At 44.7% G+C, this 17757-nt stretch overlaps 1 protein-coding gene and 1 long non-coding RNA gene across 7 annotated transcripts in view; both read left to right on the top strand.

Moving 5' to 3' along the window:
• Positions 1–17757, top strand: part of LOC125715397 (echinoderm microtubule-associated protein-like 6) — a 60451-nt gene that overhangs the window by 19439 nt on the left and 23255 nt on the right. For all 6 annotated transcript variants that reach the window (XM_048986823.1, XM_048986822.1, XM_048986821.1 and 3 more), the window contains 14 exons: positions 1665–1800; positions 3034–3235; positions 4336–4473; positions 4807–5063; positions 5526–5738; positions 6093–6260; positions 6976–7082; positions 9437–9555; positions 11009–11195; positions 11499–11604; positions 11943–12036; positions 12232–12332; positions 12506–12708; positions 14872–14983. In XM_048986823.1, coding sequence (XP_048842780.1) covers positions 1665–1800; positions 3034–3235; positions 4336–4473; positions 4807–5063; positions 5526–5738; positions 6093–6260; positions 6976–7082; positions 9437–9555; positions 11009–11195; positions 11499–11604; positions 11943–12036; positions 12232–12332; positions 12506–12708; positions 14872–14983 — 2143 coding nt within the window. The remainder of the gene's footprint in view (positions 1–1664; positions 1801–3033; positions 3236–4335; positions 4474–4806; positions 5064–5525; positions 5739–6092; positions 6261–6975; positions 7083–9436; positions 9556–11008; positions 11196–11498; positions 11605–11942; positions 12037–12231; positions 12333–12505; positions 12709–14871; positions 14984–17757) is intronic.
• On the top strand, positions 8278–8574 carry LOC125715461 (uncharacterized). The gene is made up of 3 exons (XR_007384074.1): positions 8278–8313; positions 8414–8463; positions 8514–8574. It is a non-coding gene; the product is annotated as an uncharacterized LOC125715461 (long non-coding RNA).

Below are 17757 nucleotides of genomic sequence, written 5' to 3'. Positions count from 1 at the left end.
TGTTCTGGCTTCTTCTGATGACCTTCGTCTTGTTCCTCAGCCTACAGTTTTTTGACGCCGTGCAGATTATGTGTACCTTCTGCTATTCATTCCTTCATAGCAAAAACCATGTGTATCAAGGTGTAAGATTTATTATATGGTAAAGCTGACATTTGATATTCAAAGCTGACTTGCTGAATGCAGAAGAAATTGGTAGAGACCTGAGTGACTTTGACATGGACCAGATCATTTTGGCCAGACGAACGGGTCAGAGCATGTCTGAGTGTTCTGAGGAGAGAGAAACTGCGATCTACTGACAGGATGTTGTACAGGCAGGACTTATTGATGCGGGATGTGAATGAAGACTATCCTGTGTGGTACAAACCAATAGAAGGGCTACTGTGACACAAATGACAAATCATTTTAATGATGATCATGGTAGTAATGTGTCACAACAAACAGCGCCTTGCACCCTACTGTGTTTGGGACTATGTAACCACAGGCCAGTCAGAGTGCCCATGGTCATCCCTGTCCACTGTCTAAAGCACCTGTAATGAGCATGTAAGTGTCAGAACTTGACCACTGGAACAATGGCAGAAGGTCACCAGGTCTGATGAAAGCTGATTCCTGTTGCATCATATGGATGGCTGGGCAGGTGCCGAACATCTGTGCGATGAGTTGGATAAGTCTGATTCATGGTTACGTAGCCTAATATGCAGCTCCATGCACTGCGGGTATACTGACTGTTCCCGACTTTCGAATGGCTTCCACCTGTTGTACATGGACATTATTCAGAATAGGATAATTGCAGGTGTGAGAATGAGACTGGGAGATGCGTGTGAAGCTGGTATGATCGCAATACCATACAATGCAGTACTCTTGCACGGCACCTATTGTACTGCACGCAGTGTGCATCACGTGCATGCATGTACTAAAAAATTTGTAAACTTGTGGAAAACAATGAGATGATGTTCTGTTGTGCAAAAGTGACATTGAAGTGTGTGGATTACACTCATTGTTTTGCGAATGTTAATCTTTATTTGTTATTTGAGAAATGTGCCAAAGCGATCAAAACAACTAAGAAAGCTAGGAGTATTGCACATATCTGATCTTTAACCCTTTCTCTGTAAATTATATTCTATATTAACTGGTGCATTGTATCAGTACTGTTGAAATGTGCTAAAGCAATTGATAAAAACTAATAACTGAGTTTTCAACAATTACCATTTCGTTAAGTCTTATAGGTAACTGTCCATCCAGTTCTGGAGGCTCTCACAGGATGGCCGCTAGTCTGTCACAGCTCTCACGTGCACAACACATACATTCCGCGCAACTTAAAGACACTGATTCACTACGAGAACAAGCCCACACAAACGGCAGACTCCCAGAATGCTGGGGTGGAAATCAAACCCTTAGTCGTGCAGGCAGGAGGCCAGGGTGCCATCCACCTGGTCGCTGCTCCTACACGTGCAAAAATGGGGATGAGAGTCAGGCATGTGTGAAGCAAGGGTCACATGTGAGCACACAGCACAGGAGGAGTGAGCTGCAAACCCTAGATAAGGTGGTTTGGACGGTTTTAGCGGGAACTGTGGAATGCTGGTGGGGATGCATGTCTGTGAGGAAAATATGGATGCAGAATATGATGTCTTCCCTTTGCTGTGATCTCATGCCGTTTCGGTTCCCAGGCGGGGGTTTTCAGCATGTATGCTTGTGAGGAGGGCTTTGCGACCGGCGGACGTGATGGCTGCATACGTCTATGGGACGTGGACTTCAAGCCCATCACCAAAGTAGACCTGAGGGAGACAGAGCACGGGTACAAAGGTAAGGGCAGCATACCATCAAGACCCCAGCTTTTTCAACTAAGATGAGTTAAACCTCTGGGGTCTATGGGTAGGGAACACACTTTCACTGACTGTGGCATGGTCACACATTTCATAAACGTAATTCATGGCAAATAAATTATTTCATATATATATTTGTTTTGGCATTAAACTCATCTTAATCTTAGTGTACTTTGTAAATATGTCAGATTTATGTGAAGTTTGTAATCTGACATCAAAGTATAGACATTGTAAAATGCAGTTTGGAACCCTTGCAGAAACATTATAAAAGTACATAGTAAGCAATGGTGGCAGTTTGTTTTGATCCCAGATATCTGATCACCAAAGTCTTGGCTACATGAACATGACTAAATCGTGTAGTTGGAACATTCAGTTGGATAAATAAATAAGAAAAACCGAACTCATGTCACTATTTCTGGCTCCTTTTATTGAATATGTAGAAACTTTCATGTGTATGAATGAGCCATTCACACCTGGCCACATCCCCCCCCCCCTATTATGGTGCTGATGGGGGTGTTTCACTGTTGCGTTGTTCATCAAATTACCATGCGAATACGATTTGAATACACGCTAATATACCTATTTATAATGTGAATAGCGATCTTCAGGTTAAAGCGGTACTACACGCCCCGATGCAGGTAAAACATCCCCCCCCAGTTTTTACTGTATGGCACTGATGGGGATGTATCTGGATCGCGTTTCACCGTTGCGTTGTTCATGAAATTACCATGCAAATGCACTTTGAATACACGGAAATGCGGCTATTTATAATGTGAATAGCGATCTTCAGGTGAGGGCGGCATTACACGCCCCTGATGCAGGTAAAACAAAGAAGTTTTTTAAAGAAAAAACTTTAATACTTCCCACAATTGACATTTTTAAAAGAAGACAGATTACGGACTCAGTCAGCGTTTTTTTCATGTTTCTACAATACGATTTCAAGAGTTATGAATTGAAATACACAAGAAAGATACGCGGCATTGCCGACGATGCCATCAACTCCAGAGGGTTAATGAATGAGTCTGCTGGGATGTAGATGTGGGTGTGACTGGGCTGAGCTTATTAGCAAGCCTGTTCATTGACTTGTGCCTAATTACTGATAGTATGATGTGTCAGGACCCTTCTAACCCCCCTGCTGGCCTCTTCATCCGCAGGCTCTCAGAGTCTCTGGCTCCTTGTCACATGCCTCTCTACACTTTGCTGCCCCCTGCAGGCCTCTCCATTCGCAGTGTGTGCTGGAAGGCGGATCGCATCCTGGCAGGAACCCAAGACAGCGAGATCTTTGAGGTGATGGTGCAGCATCGCGACAAGCCACTGCTTATCATGCAGGGCCACTGCGAGGGCGAGCTCTGGGCACTGGACGTGCACCCCAAACAGCCACTGGTGGCCACTGGCAGCGACGACCGCTCTGTGCGGTTAGTGACCCACGTCTGTTGTCACATGATGCAGCACTAGGACTCATATGATGTCCACCCACATAATACAATTAGTGGACTGATTGACCGAAGAGTCCTCACACCTGGGTTTGAACAGCTGACCTAAAGTTTATACCAAAAACCTGCATACACACTGGCCCTTTGCGGGTAGATATTCCATATCAAACGGAAGGTCTGTCCATCTGTTTTATATTTTTACATTTTGCCTGCCATATTTTAAGTTAATTTATATTTAAGCATGCATATGCGTGTTTGGTTGTGTGTGTGTGTGTGTGTGTATTACAATACACAAAGTCTGAAATTGCATGGAGAACCAAATACAGTTGGCCCTCGAATATCGCGGTTAATGAATTCCAGACTGTACCACGACAAGTGAATTTCCACAAAGTAGGATTCTTTATTTATAAATCAAATATTTTCATAGTTAGAGCATAGAAAACCTGTTTGCAACCTTCTAAATACGGTTTTTAACATTATTAGACATGAAATAACACCCTTTAGTCACCATTACCGTTATGATTGCTGGACACAGAAGCAGGAACGGAGAGACGAGGAATCAGGATCGAAGGGTTTATTTGGAATCGCTCCAAATGCAGGACACAGGAACATGTAACATCAAAACATCAATGACAGACCTGGGGTTACAGACTCTGACGTGGACTTAAATACACCGGACGGATCAAACTGACAGGAAACAGCTGGTCACAATCAGGGCTGCACACGTGGTTGATAAGGGGGCGTGGCACACAAGAGGATCGCACAGGCAGGTCATGACAATTACACTCATATTATCCAATATATTAGACAAAATAATAGAAAATAAGACATATATTAGACGTTACAAATGTATTATTATTATTGTACATTCATTCATCCATCCATTCTCCATCCCTCTCATTGCTTATCCTGTTCAGATTGGTGAGGACAGCATTGTGTGGCAGGAATAGTTTGGCTGTTGAAGCACAGGGATGTGCGTGTTACGCTGCAACACTGTAACATGCCGCAGGCGGTGCGCAGTGTGGAGACATAATGCCCAGGGATGTGAGTGTACTGTAACAGCGACCCTCCCCACACTGCAGCCTGTGGAGCCTGACGAGCCGGGCCCTGGTCGCACGCTGTAACATGCCGCAGGCAGTGCGCAGTGTGGCCTTCAGCGGTGACGGCGTGCAGCTGGCTCTGGGCATGAAGGACGGCTCCTTCACGGTGCTCCGTGTCAGGTGGGACTCGCCGCCGGCTGCTGCTCACTTCCCTAAGGGGCTTGGTGTCAAGCCGGAAGTGTGCTGTCAGCATATCTGTTCGCCTTCAGCCATCCCTGACTACATTAAGACATAATTGTAATGCTCTAGTATTTGTTTGAGCAGAAACTATCAACCGTATTGATTTCTTTTTTGTTTTTTTGGACGTCTTTGGCTCTTAAGATCTTTTTATGACTTCATTTGAGAATTCTTGTTCTCACACATAATAATACAGATACAGAATGTTCATATAATACTCTTTAATTGATCGTTAAGCTCAGGCTGGTGTTTCCACTTCATTCGTGCTCCTCTCAGGGACATGACAGAAGTGGTGCACATCAAAGACAGGAAGGAGGTGATCCACGAGATAAAGTATTCTCCTGATGGCTCGTATCTGGCCGTGGGCTCCAACGACGGCGTGGTCGACATCTACTCTGTGTCGCAGCGCTTCAAGAAGGTGGGCGAGTGCAGCAGGTCATGCAGCTTCATCACGCACCTGGACTGGTCTGTGGACAGCAGGTTCCTGCAGACCAACAACGGTGCGGGGGAGCGGTTCTGCTACAAGATGCCGGGTGGGTCCCCCAGGATACCCTATGAGACAGGCTAACATGCCCCATCAAAGCCACCTGTCAGGATGATCCTGCTCCTAAGTTATGGAGACGGAGTTGTCATGTATACTTTCAAACAACAGGGCAAAACTACAAGGATCAGAATTTAAACCATAAACAGTAAATATTCACTGTAAACTGAGAGATGCAGAAAATGCTGAATTTCACTGTCCTTCTCCATGACAAAATACATTAAAATCTTGCAGCTCGGCTTTCTTTTCACTGAGTATAATGCAACTGTTGGTAGAATCCCCTGTTTATACATCTTTAGCTCTTCAGTTGTTGACAGTTGGTCTCCATAAACCAGATACTATCAAAATACATGCCCTCCCCGACACAGAGTAGGGATGCTATTTTTTTACTTATCGTGTACAGAATAAAAAGCAGTAAAGCATTAAACAGCTGGTCTTCTCCCCCTGTCCTCAGCTGGGAAGCATCTGCTCTCCAAAGAGGAGATGAAGTCGGTTCACTGGGGGACCTGGTCCTCAGTACTTGGAGCCGAGGTGAACGGGATTTGGCCCAAGTACACCAATGTCAACGACATCAACTCTGTGGATGCCAACTATGAGAGCGCCGTGCTGGTGACCGGGGATGATTTTGGTCTAGTCAAGCTTTTCCGGTTCCCCTGTGTGAAAAAAGGTACATCTATGAGTTATGATCAAAGTTTTATCCACAATGCACAGCATAGCAAATAAAACCATAGAGGAGACCACTGTCTTCGGTAATTATTCAGACTTTCCCCTATTCTCAGCCTAAGATAGCACTGTCATCTTGTCACTTGAGGGGTGGGGGAGTAAATTCCACACCTGTTTGATGTGCGGGTGTAGAGTTGGCGTCCTGTAGCATAACACAGTTGCTATGCTGTGTAATATTGATGACTGTATGAAAAATATGATGGATAAATAGTGATTTAATCCATTTTCACATCAGTATGAGTTTTGACATCAAACTGAATTGATGGTGGGTTTCTGAATCTCTCAATCTTGCATACAGGTGCAAAATTCAAGAAGTATATTGGCCACTCTGCCCATGTGACCAATGTGCGCTGGTCACATGACCTGCAGTGGGTGCTGAGTACCGGCGGGGCAGACCACTCGCTCTTCCAGTGGAGGTTCCTGCCTGAGGGGATCATGAACGGTGTCTTAGAACCACTTCTCCAAGGTGACTCACTTCTTCCCTTCATCATGCTCAAGGGGCGAACAGAGAGTTGGGAGACATTTGCTGCTGCTTTATCATTTAAGACATACAGGCAAAACTGGCCGCTGTCGCTTGTTTTCTTCTTGAACTCGCATTAAGTCAGTTTTTCATCACGGCTTTTTCCTGCCTCTGCTTCTCAAGACGAGATTCGCTTCGTAATACCAGGAGAAAAAAAAGTGAAATAAAATGAAAATAAAACCCAAGAGTTACAATAGAAGGAGATTAGAATAAGTTAAATTACACACAGGCCTGTTATCAATGAGCACGACGTTCTGTGTTGATGCTCACTCAGATTATCTTCTCTGGACCAAACATATAGCTCTGCTTGATTGCTGAGTAGAAAAAAAACTCTGAATTATACAATATCAATTTATTACTAATATTGCCATTTATATTCTGGACTTTTAACTGGTTAATTTACAACAGGAGGTTTTAGCATAGATCACGCTGCACACATATAACACACGGTAGAGTCCTGAGAGGAAGCAAAAACGTGGACCGTCTGGGGGTCCCTGAGGACCGGGTTGGGAAACACTGACATACACATATAACAATGCCAGACTGATGAATGTGTAAAAGGGTGAAATGGTGGGGTGAGAAGCAGCTGGTGCTTGGGTACAGATTAGCAGCAGTGGGGGTTAGCCATGCGACACTGACACAGCCCATCTCTCACTCTCAGAGGGCTACGCCAACTCCAACAGCGAGGAGTCTGACTCCGAACAGTCTGACGTTCCCGAGCTGGACTCGGATATTGAGCAGGAGGCGCAGATGAGTTATGAGCGGCAGGTAGGTATGGGGTCAGGATTGACTTTTAGTGAGTTGAGCGAGTTGGAGTTTGGCCAGACATCTCAGTGCTGCCTGGATTTCGGGCAACTTCTTGACCTGAATCTTAGAGATTTTATCACCAGCAGCAAAGTGTCAGAGTTGGTTTGGCTGTTTTTATCATATTTCGCAAGAATGAAATGTTTCTTGCACCAGGCAGGGACGGATTATGGGTTGTGTGGGCCCTGCGCAAAACGTTCGCGACGCCCCCCCCCCCCCACCACCACCACCACCACCACAATTCAAGGGCCCTTGGCAGCCAAACGCCCTCCCTATAGGGTCAGGGGCCCTTGTAGGCAGAGGATCAAAGAATGTAGGCTCTCTAAAATAGACAAACGAAAATACATTGTTGATAAGCGTTGCAAATTGTTTTGGGCTAGGGGCCCCACGGGCCCCCTGCACCCCAAGGGCCCCTGGGCAGCGGCCCCGCTGGCCCGGTCCGTAATCCCTCCCTGGCACCAGGCAATTTCTTGAATCCCTCCTCTGTTTTGTGACTGTAAGCATTATGGTTCAAGTGCTTTAAATGCCACCCTTTTTAATCAATAAGCGAAGCTGTGATGGTGAGCTCTGAAGCCTGCGGTGGGCGGCATTAATCTACAGCCTGAATCACCGCTTGCTTTAAACTCCATCACAACTATCAGGGTCTTGTCGAGTGGGCTGTTAATACTGGATCCCACCTTCCAGTAACAGAATACAGGATATACTGCCAAATATAAGTTACTAGTAAAATGTGCATGTCATTTGATGATATTATTAAACTGTTTTCTTTTAATATCTCGTTACATGATGGTGGATAGTGTGTTTGGATTTTTACTTTTTTTTTTATCAAAATATTCAAAAAATTGCGAGGAGGCCCTTGAGTGTCTGATGGCAGAGTTGCGACCTGAGAGATAGACACTTTATTAGTCCCGATGTAAACCGCATGCCCCAAGTGAGGCTCGAACTCACAGCCTCCCCATGGCCCCACTGGACACGGCTGTGTAAAGACTGATTTATACTTCTGTGTGAAGTTTGTGCTGTACAGTACCACGTAACCGTGTACCTCATGCCGTAGCCTGAAGCCTGTAATTACACTTCTGGGGAGGTGTGCATCATGCTTTGCCATCAGGCTACAGTTTAAGGTACAGTGTCAGGCTACGGTGTAGGCTACTTTGTCAGGGTATGGTTTATGGTACAGTGTCAGGCTGCGGTGTAGGTTACTGTGTCAGGGTATGGTTTATGGTACAGTGTCAGGCTGTGGTGTAGGCTACTGTGTCAGGGTATGGTTTATGGTACAGTGTCAGGCTACGGTGTAGGTTACTGTGTCAGGGTATGGTTTATGGTACAGTGTCAGGCTACGGTGTTGGTTTCTGTGTCAGGGTATGGTTTATGGTACAGTGTCAGGCTGCGGTGTAGGTTACTGTGTCAGGGTAGGGTTTATGGTACAGTGTCAGGCTACGGTGTAGGTTACTGTGTCAGGGTATGGTTTATGGTACAGTGTCAGGCTGCGGTGTAGGTTACTGTATCAGGGTATGGTTTATGGTACAGTGTCAGGCTACGGTGTAGGTTACTGTGTCAGGGTATGGGTTATTGTACAGTGTCAGGCTGTGGTGTAGGTTACTGTGTCAGGGTATGGTTTATGGTACAGTGTCAGGCTGCGGTGTAGGTTACTGTGTCAGGGTATGGTTTATGGTACAGTGTCAGGCTGCGGTGTAGGTTACTGTGTCAGGGTATGGTTTATGGTACAGTGTCAGGCTGCGGTGTAGGTTACTGTGTCAGGGTATGGTTTATGGTACAGTGTCAGGCTGCGGTGTAGGTTAGTGTTTCAGGGTATGGTTTATGGTACAGTGTCAGGCTACGGTGTAGGTTACTGTGTCAGGGTATGGTTTATGGTACAGTGTCAGGCTGCGGTGTAGGTTACTGTGTCAGGCTACAGTATAGGGTATGGTGTAACGATACAATGTAGACTATGGTGTGTATAGTGAAGGGTATCCACTGTCTGCATTGACTTTTTTAGTTCTTGAAAAGAATGTCTGTATGAATGTTTTTAGTTCTGATTTGATGACCAGATTATACCAGATTTTAATTTTCTTGTGTGTGCTAATTATCAGTTAATTAACAATCAAGTTATATTGGTGAGGTTGTACTGAAAAAAATCATATTAGATGCTTGCATTGTAACCTTTTTAAAGGTTTTACATAAAACCAAAATCAGACATACAAAAAAACAAGTAACAAAGCATCATTTTATTTGGTAACTCCCCAGTATCCATACATTATGGTGGTATGGATGAATTATTCCTTCTTGGATTCCCCTTGTCCCTCTGGGTGTTACTCCAGGTCTACAAGGATGACCTTCCTCAGCTGAAACAGCAGAGCCAGGAGAAGAAGGAGCTGGCTGGTTTGCTGAGACGCCAGAAGGCACCAGAAGAGGGCCTACGTCTGAAGTTTGTTCATGGGTAATGGCTGCTCTGCGGGTTACTCTGAACGCTACGGAAGGCCCTGTTCCGTCTGGGCCGTGCCCACAGTGTGCTCATGGGTAATGGCTGCTCTTCTGTTTACTCTGAACGCTACGGAAGGCCCTGTTCCGCCTGGGCCGTGCCCACAGTGTGCTCATGGGTAATGGCTGCTCTGCGGGTTACTCTGAACGCTACGGAAGGCCCTGTTCTGCCTGGGCCGTGCCCGCAGTGTGCTCATGGGTAATGGCTGCTCTGCGGGTTACTCTGAAAGCTACGGAAGGCCCTGTTCCGCCTGGGCTGTGCCCGCAGTGTGTTCATGGGTAATGGCTGCTCTGCGGGTTACTCTGAAAGCTACGGAAGGCCCTGTTCTGCCTGGGCTGTGCCCGCAGTGTGTTCATGGGTAATGGCTGCTCTGCGGGTTACTCTGAAAGCTACGGAAGGCCCTGTTCCGCCTGGGCTGTGCCCGCAGTGTGTTCATGGGTAATGGCTGCTCTGCGGGTTACTCTGAAAGCTACGGAAGGCCCTGTTCTGCCTGGGCTGTGCCCGCAGTGTGTTCATGGGTAATGGCTGCTCTGCGGGTTACTCTGAAAGCTACGGAAGGCCCTGTTCTGCCTGGGCTGTGCCCGCAGTGTGTTCATGGGTAATGGCTGCTCTGCGGGTTACTCTGAAAGCTACGGAAGGCCCTGTTCCGCCTGGGCCGTGCCCACAGTGTGCTCATGGGTAATGGCTGCTCTGCGGGTTACTCTGAAAGCTACGGAAGGCCCTGTTCTGCCTGGGCTGTGCCCGCAGTGTGTTCATGGGTAATGGCTGCTCTGCGGGTTACTCTGAAAGCTACGGAAGGCCCTGTTCCGCCTGGGCCGTGCCCACAGTGTGCTCATGGGTAATGGCTGCTCTGCGGGTTACTCTGAAAGCTACGGAAGGCCCTGTTCTGCCTGGGCCATGCCCGCAGTGTGCTCATGGGTAATGGCTGCTCTGCGGGTTACTCTGAATACTACAGATGGCCCTGTTCAGCTTGTGTAGCTCTGCAGATTAGAAATCCATGCCCGTGTCTAGAAGGTTATGGGTTTGAATCTCATTTCTGCCAGATTAGCTATATATTTGTTGGCCAGTTTCAAGGCCCTAAACCCTGACTGGTGCTGGCTGAGTGTACTCTCTGAGCCTCTCTTGTATGTTCCTTTATATAGATACATTTGCTAAAATAAAGGTACAACTGTGTCTACTGTACTAGCAGCATATGCTAATGCTATAGCATAAAACAATGTCATTTTAATCAAATACTAAGACAAGAAAGCCAATAGATTGAGGTGGATTCCCCAAAAGCATGATCTTCCCCTCATCCTGAAATGTACGACATGGCTTTCAGGGACCCGGTATCTGAAGCAGGAGGTGGTGCTGTTGGACCGTTAGGTGCGGCTCTGGGGCAATAGCCTGCTTTCTCCCTGTACTTCCACAGGTACAGGGGCTCTGACTGCAGGAACAACCTGTCCTACACGCAGGGTGGCGAGGTGGTGTACCATGTGGCGGCAGTGGCCGTCGTCTATAACAGGGAGCAACACACACAGCGTTTCTACCTGGGCCACAACGAAGACATTTTGAGCCTGGTCATACACCCCCTCAAAGACTACGTGGCTTCTGGACAGGTGCGGCCCTAGGAGGACTCCGGGTTTCAGCATAGATGTATAGGTTATCACAGCAATCGCATGTGACGTCACTCCACGACTTGAGGGGTCTCCTTTATAACATATAATTCAGGATTTATCAAAGAAACCTGACGGGGAAAAAAATTTATATTTACAGAAACACAGAAGCATGCGTACGCAACAGACTGCATATACTGGGAAAAGACACCCACTGTAAAACAGTGTCCTTAACCTGTTAAGTGACCCCACTCATGCTGCCAATTCATCCGCCAAGGCTCACTTCGAACATGATCGTCTTTGCAGGTTGGCCGGGACACCACTATCCATATCTGGGATGTTCAGACCCTGAAATGCCTGTCGCTCCTCAAAGGTCAGCACCAAAGGGGGGTGTGTGCACTGGACTTCACAGGTAAGCTGGCTTTCTTAGCTATGGGCATTGACTCCTATACAGTGTCCCTCCAATCACCACACTGCACAGTGTGTGTGATGGGCAGGATATGCATCTTTGTGGATATGAACCATTGGTGACAGAGGGATACTGATTAAAATACCTGTGCAACTGAGACAGGCCCACTGAACACTATGTTTACGAAAACAATGATTAAGGCGTCATTCATCCATTCATTCATTCATACATTCATACATTCATTCATTTTGTGCTATTAATCGGATAGCTCTGTATGACAATCAATGTTTTGCATTGTTTTACATTTCAGTGGTAAAAATAGCTCTTTTCTTGTTCTGCAGCAGATGGGAAGAACTTGGTGTCTGTAGGCATTGATGACAATCACACCATTGTTATTTGGGACTGGAAGAAGGGAGAGAAACTGGCATCCACTAGGTACAACTGAGTTTCAGGGGACAAAGTTTTAGAGCACGTGCATGAGTGCCAGCAATGAGTCATGATGCAGAAATGGCTGTGGGGTCCTGCTGTATGCAGTGAAGCAGGCAGACACATTTCCGTAATAGTAAAGAGTAAAGCCTTCCTGGGGTGTCCTGTAAATCAGCTGATGATTCCTGCCAATCGTGTTCCCAGAGGGCACAAGGAGAAGCTCTTTGTAGTGAAGTGTAACCCCTTCCGCATGGACAAGCTGGTGACCGTGGGCATGAAGCACATCAAGTTCTGGAGCCACGCAGGTACGTCGTGCTCGTCTGTTCCTGCCGTGATTCTGAGAGCTTTATTCTTTACTTAGTAGAGATATCTGTGCTAAAATCAGTGGCAAAAATCTAAAATCACTTGCTGTTGGGATATTTTGCCCAAACACGCCGCAATACTTCCATTCCCCTGTTGGTGGTGTTTGGCTGTGTAGGTGGGGGCTTGACCTGCAAACGGGGGCTTTTCGGAAACCTGGGCAAGCTGGAGACCATGATGTCAGTGTGCTATGCGCGCTCAGAGGAGCTGGTCTTCTCCGGGGCAGCCACAGGAGACGTGTACGTGTGGAAGGAGACCTCACTCGTGAAGACCCTGAAGGCGCACGACGGGCCCGTCTTCGCCATGTACTCCCTGGACAAGGTGGGGGGCGGGGGAGTGGGAGGTGGGCTGGTGGAGGACAGGAGAGCAGGGTAGCAGGGGCACTTCCTTTATGATGCAAGTGATTATGTCAAACCCCACTGCTAGTCATTGACTGTTAAAGCCACAAAGACGTAACAGGTGACTCACATTTATATTATCGTTGTATACAAAATATTTTATTTTTCAATAAATTAAATATCAAGGCATTGTGAAGTCTATAAAAAGTCTCAAATGACATTTTTTTCTACAGTTTGTTGTTAATAATTATGTATGACTTTTGGCCAACATAGAGTTGCTTCTGAACTGTAGAAGAAAATCGACATGATGTTCATGTCTGAGTGTTAGCCTTTAGATGGACTGATTTCTTGACCAGAGTGTATGCTGTAATGTAACATGTACTTCCTGTTGTTTCAAGTTAGATTCAAATTACAGAGGTTTTAAGTAGGGCTGCATGATTAATCATTTTCTAATCACTATCATCTAATCTTGATTCATACCCCTATGCAATCTCATTCTTACATGATATTAATTATGCCATTTCAGTATTAGCGGGGAGATCCATTACGTCAAACCAGACACTCCCTTTTTCTCCATAAGTTGTATGAACTGTAATAACATCACGGGGTGTGACAGGCTGCTTTTACTGAAAGAAACTTTCACCTTTTGCCTTAAATCACAGAGCTGTCAAAAAAGGGAAGATAAACAAAAGGTTTCAACCAGGGCTGGTCCAACACTTTCCGGAGCCCATGCGAAATTTAATTAACCTAGTTGTCATCTTACTCCCCATTCTGACAGTCTCATTTACGTGATGATAATTTTGATTTTTGCTGGTTAGCTAGATGGTGCATTTAAGGCTCCCCAGTTTCAATATGGGAAGTTGCAGCTTTGTGATACAAGCCCAATTGTAATAATAATAATATTAACAGTATTATTATATGATTATACACACATATATATATATATATATATATATATATATATATATATATATATATATATATATATATAGATAATTATTATTATTATTATTATTATTATTATTAGAGAAATTTAAGTGAGAGTTGTGACCTAAATTCTGAGTGAAAAATTCTGTTTCATATTTTCAGAATGGTGCAGCCCTACATTTAGACCTTTGGTCCTGACATTTAGTCACTTAGTGTTCACACCCAAGATATTTAAGAAGCCCAAATGAATGGATGAACGATAGATCGATCAAATGAGTCGGAAAGCGTGTAAGAGGAGAGTGCAGAACAAACGCTACTGATGGAGATGTATGAAGAATACAAAGATATAATCACTAAAAAAGACAATATTGTGGCCAAGGAGTTGGCTTGGCAAAGAATTGCAGACTAAATGTGTAAGTTATGTAAATGTTACAGGTGGCTAAAACAGTGGCATGGTGATACAGTGATTTATGCTGTAACCTTACACTACGAAAGTTCCTGGTTCGATCCCCATAGCCAACGGGGAACCTTCTGGGTTAAGTTAACATGCCATTCTTACTGCATAATGTTATTGTATATTATTTGATCTCTAAAATACTTTCAATTGCATCCGTGTGAAATCTTCTGCGCAAATTGTTTTTTACTAATAAACTTTCAAAGTAGACAGTGACTAAACAAAATATAAAAATAAATTCCTGTTCATATTATGTTAACTGATTTTTTTTTTCGAATTTCACATTTCATGTTTGACGTTTGTAATATGGGTATGCTATCATTTTAATTACTTTGGAAATAACTGGAATGCTGAGATGTGATTTTTTTAATAGGCTTTATTATATTTATTACATGACATGAGTAGTGAGTGCGTGGAATTTTGTCAGACGGAACGATCTTTTGGGAATCTGTTCCTGCACGTCAGACATTCATCGAGACAGCAGTTACAGTAACTAATCGAGACAGTTAACCTGGTCCGGAGCAGACTTGTTCACTCGCCTAAGTTACCATGGTAACTCAGCGGGGATTCATTTAAGACACATTGATGGAACGGAACTCCTACTTAAATGAGCCCGACTTGTCGAAATAAGTCAGACTTTCCCTTAATCCTGCTTCGTGGAACACCCCCTAGGTGATGCCCCAAGCACCGGTAAGCAAATTCAGTTTGAGAGGTGTGTCAGTTTACTGAGGTAGAGGAACTGAGGTGCTCCTCTTTGTCTTTCAGGGATTTGTAACCGGGGGCAAAGATGGGGTGGTGGAACTTTGGGATGACATGTTCGAAAGGTGTCTGAAGACCTACCCCATAAAGAGAGTGGCACTGTCCCCCGCGTCCAAAGGTAATGGGAGTTAGCTCACAGCCACTGTGAAGACAGACAGCCACTGTGCAGGCAGACAGCCACTGTGCAGGCACACAGCCACTGTGCAGGCAGACAGCCACTGTGCAGGCAGACAGCCACTGTGCAGGCACACAGCCACTGTGCAGGCAGACAGCCACTGTGCAGGCAGACAGCTACTGTGCAGGCAGACAGCCACTGTGCAGGCACACAGCCACTGTGCAGGCAGACAGCCACTGTGCAGGCCGACAGCTACTGTGCAGGCAGACAGCTACTGTGCAGGCAGACAGCCACTGTGCAGGCACACAGCCACTGTGCAGGCAGACAGCTACTATGCAGGCACACAGCCACTGTGCAGGCAGACAGCTACTGTGCAGGCAGACAGCCACTGTGCAGGCACACAGCTACTATGCAGGCACACAGCCACTGTGCAAGCAGACAGCCACTGTGCAGGCAGACAGCCACTGTGCAGGCCGACAGCTACTGTGCAGGCAGACAGCTACTGTGCAGGCAGACAGCCACTGTGCAGGCACACAGCCACTGTGCAGGCAGACAGCTACTGTGCAGGCAGACAGCCACTGTGCAGGCAGACACATGCAAAAGATGCAGCAGGTGCAGCAATAAGCAATTCCCAATAAGCACACTATGCTTATGCCTCCATGTTTACACAGCCTGTATTTCTGTCTGTGGAGGAATGCTACTTATATGGCTTCATTACATGCAGACATAATATGTGTATTAATTAGACAGTGGTAACAGAAGGTCAGAGTTGGATAGCAGAAAAAACCAACAGAATCAATTAAAATCCGTACAGTCCGTAAACTCAGTAAAAAATTGGTAAAATCCATATAATCTATAAAATCAGTACTACCCAGTTTGACAGAAGAAAAAAACTCCTTTCAAAATATCCGGAAATATTCGGAAAACTAGTGATGCTGATATAATCGCATACCAAACTAGAGTAATCTATTGAGCTCAGACGGAGAAGAGGCAAACAGACCTCGCCAACATCCTCTCCAGAAGAGTGGATACAATGTCATTACCAGCTCAACGATTTAATATGTAAATCGGAGAAAATATAATAATTTTTATGAAGACATATACCACAGAAAGTATATGAAATAATTAGGAATCCCAATAAACTCTGAAGCTTACATCCAATCTCAGGTACTAAAGAAAACGGAAAGCTTACCATTTGACCTGAGACAGAATCTTATCGTAAAGAATGACTTTGAGAAAGATGTAAATAATGCAGTTAAGACATCACAGAAGCGTGCTAAGTACTCTCTTATTCACATATAGCTAAAGAAATATGTAAATGAAAGATAATAATATTAACCCATAAATAAATTGTTTATATTTATGAAAGTATTGTCATAATATGTTAAAACATGAAAATGTGAATGACTCTATCGCTCTAAGAAGAGCTGCACGTGGCTCGCGAGCCGCAGGTTGCCGATCCCTGGCCTAGGAGGAAGAAAAGTTGGGACAAATCACACTCAAAGGGGGAGCCCATCCTCCAGGGGATGGCAGAGGAAGTTAAAGTTTTGGAAATAATCATTTATTGAATTTGAGCTGCTGTGCCTTCTGCCAATTATGGCTAAAGTATTGAATTTTCACAAGCGTTTTGGCAACACTCCATCAGACAATCATGTACTGAATTCTCTGCGGGGTCCATGCTGCCCTCTGTTGGCCAGCGAGATCCCTTTCAACTCTTTAATGGGCATCTCATAATGCCAAGTCAATAATGACCCTGTGCTTTAGTACCATTTGCCCAGTGTCGATTTCATGGTTTGTTAAAATAAACCCCTTGAGTATATTAAAAGTAATTGACATTGTACCCATTTATAGAAATCAGGATTTAACTTCGGATGAGCTCAGTGACGGCAGTGCAATACAGTCATATTTCCTTCGCAGGGCGTATTTTTTTCTGCATACATCAGCAACACATACTTATACTTTTCCCTGTTTAATTTTTTTTCACTAGGGCATTAAAACACCCATCCAATTTAACTGTATGACCATTTTATACTGTAAGAATTTTTACTACGATATCTAAACACCTGTCAAACACCTGTTTAAAGTGTCTTCACAATTTACAGTAACTCTTCTTCAAAAACAGACGTACATAATACAGTAAAATTGCTGAAATGACAAAAAGGGACCTTAGTGTGTTATTCAGGAATAAGCAGTGAGCTTATGTCTTTCCTGGTGTTTATTAAATAGCCTCGGTTTAGTTTCAGGAAGATACTTCTCCCTACAATGACCCTTGCACGTGTGTGTGTGTGTGTGTGTGTGTGTGTGAGAGAGAGAGAGAGAGAGAGAGAGAGAGAGAAAGAGTGTGTGTATCCCTGAACACTAAGAACTAGAAGATTTGCTAGTGCTGAGTGCAATTTGCCTCAATCTTGTTTTGTCAGCAATAAAAAAAAAACAGGAAATCTGGTCTAAAATCGCTAGTTTTAGACATGTACCAAGTGGGAAAACCAAATCATCCAAAGATAAAGATGTATGGAGACCGTGGGAACTGGTATGTGCACTTGCAGATTTATGTGTATATAAATGGCTGGTTGAAAAGGATAACAACCAATATTTAGAGATTTCTAGGTTGTCTGCCCAAATAAGCCAGTAATTTCATCTCATCTTTATTCGTCAGAGCATAACAGACAGAAATTTTACCGTAATTTTCGTTGTCAACCATTTTTTCATTTACATTGTTGTTACAATTTAGTCATGGAAGAAAAGGTTGTCAACGAATACTTATCAAAATTTTCGTTGAC

This window comes from Brienomyrus brachyistius, chromosome 20 (assembly GCF_023856365.1).
Source record: "Brienomyrus brachyistius isolate T26 chromosome 20, BBRACH_0.4, whole genome shotgun sequence".
Classification (NCBI taxonomy): domain Eukaryota; kingdom Metazoa; phylum Chordata; class Actinopteri; order Osteoglossiformes; family Mormyridae; genus Brienomyrus; species Brienomyrus brachyistius.
The sequence above is the reverse complement of the archived record's forward strand: the minus strand, read 5'-3'. Positions and strand labels throughout refer to the sequence as shown.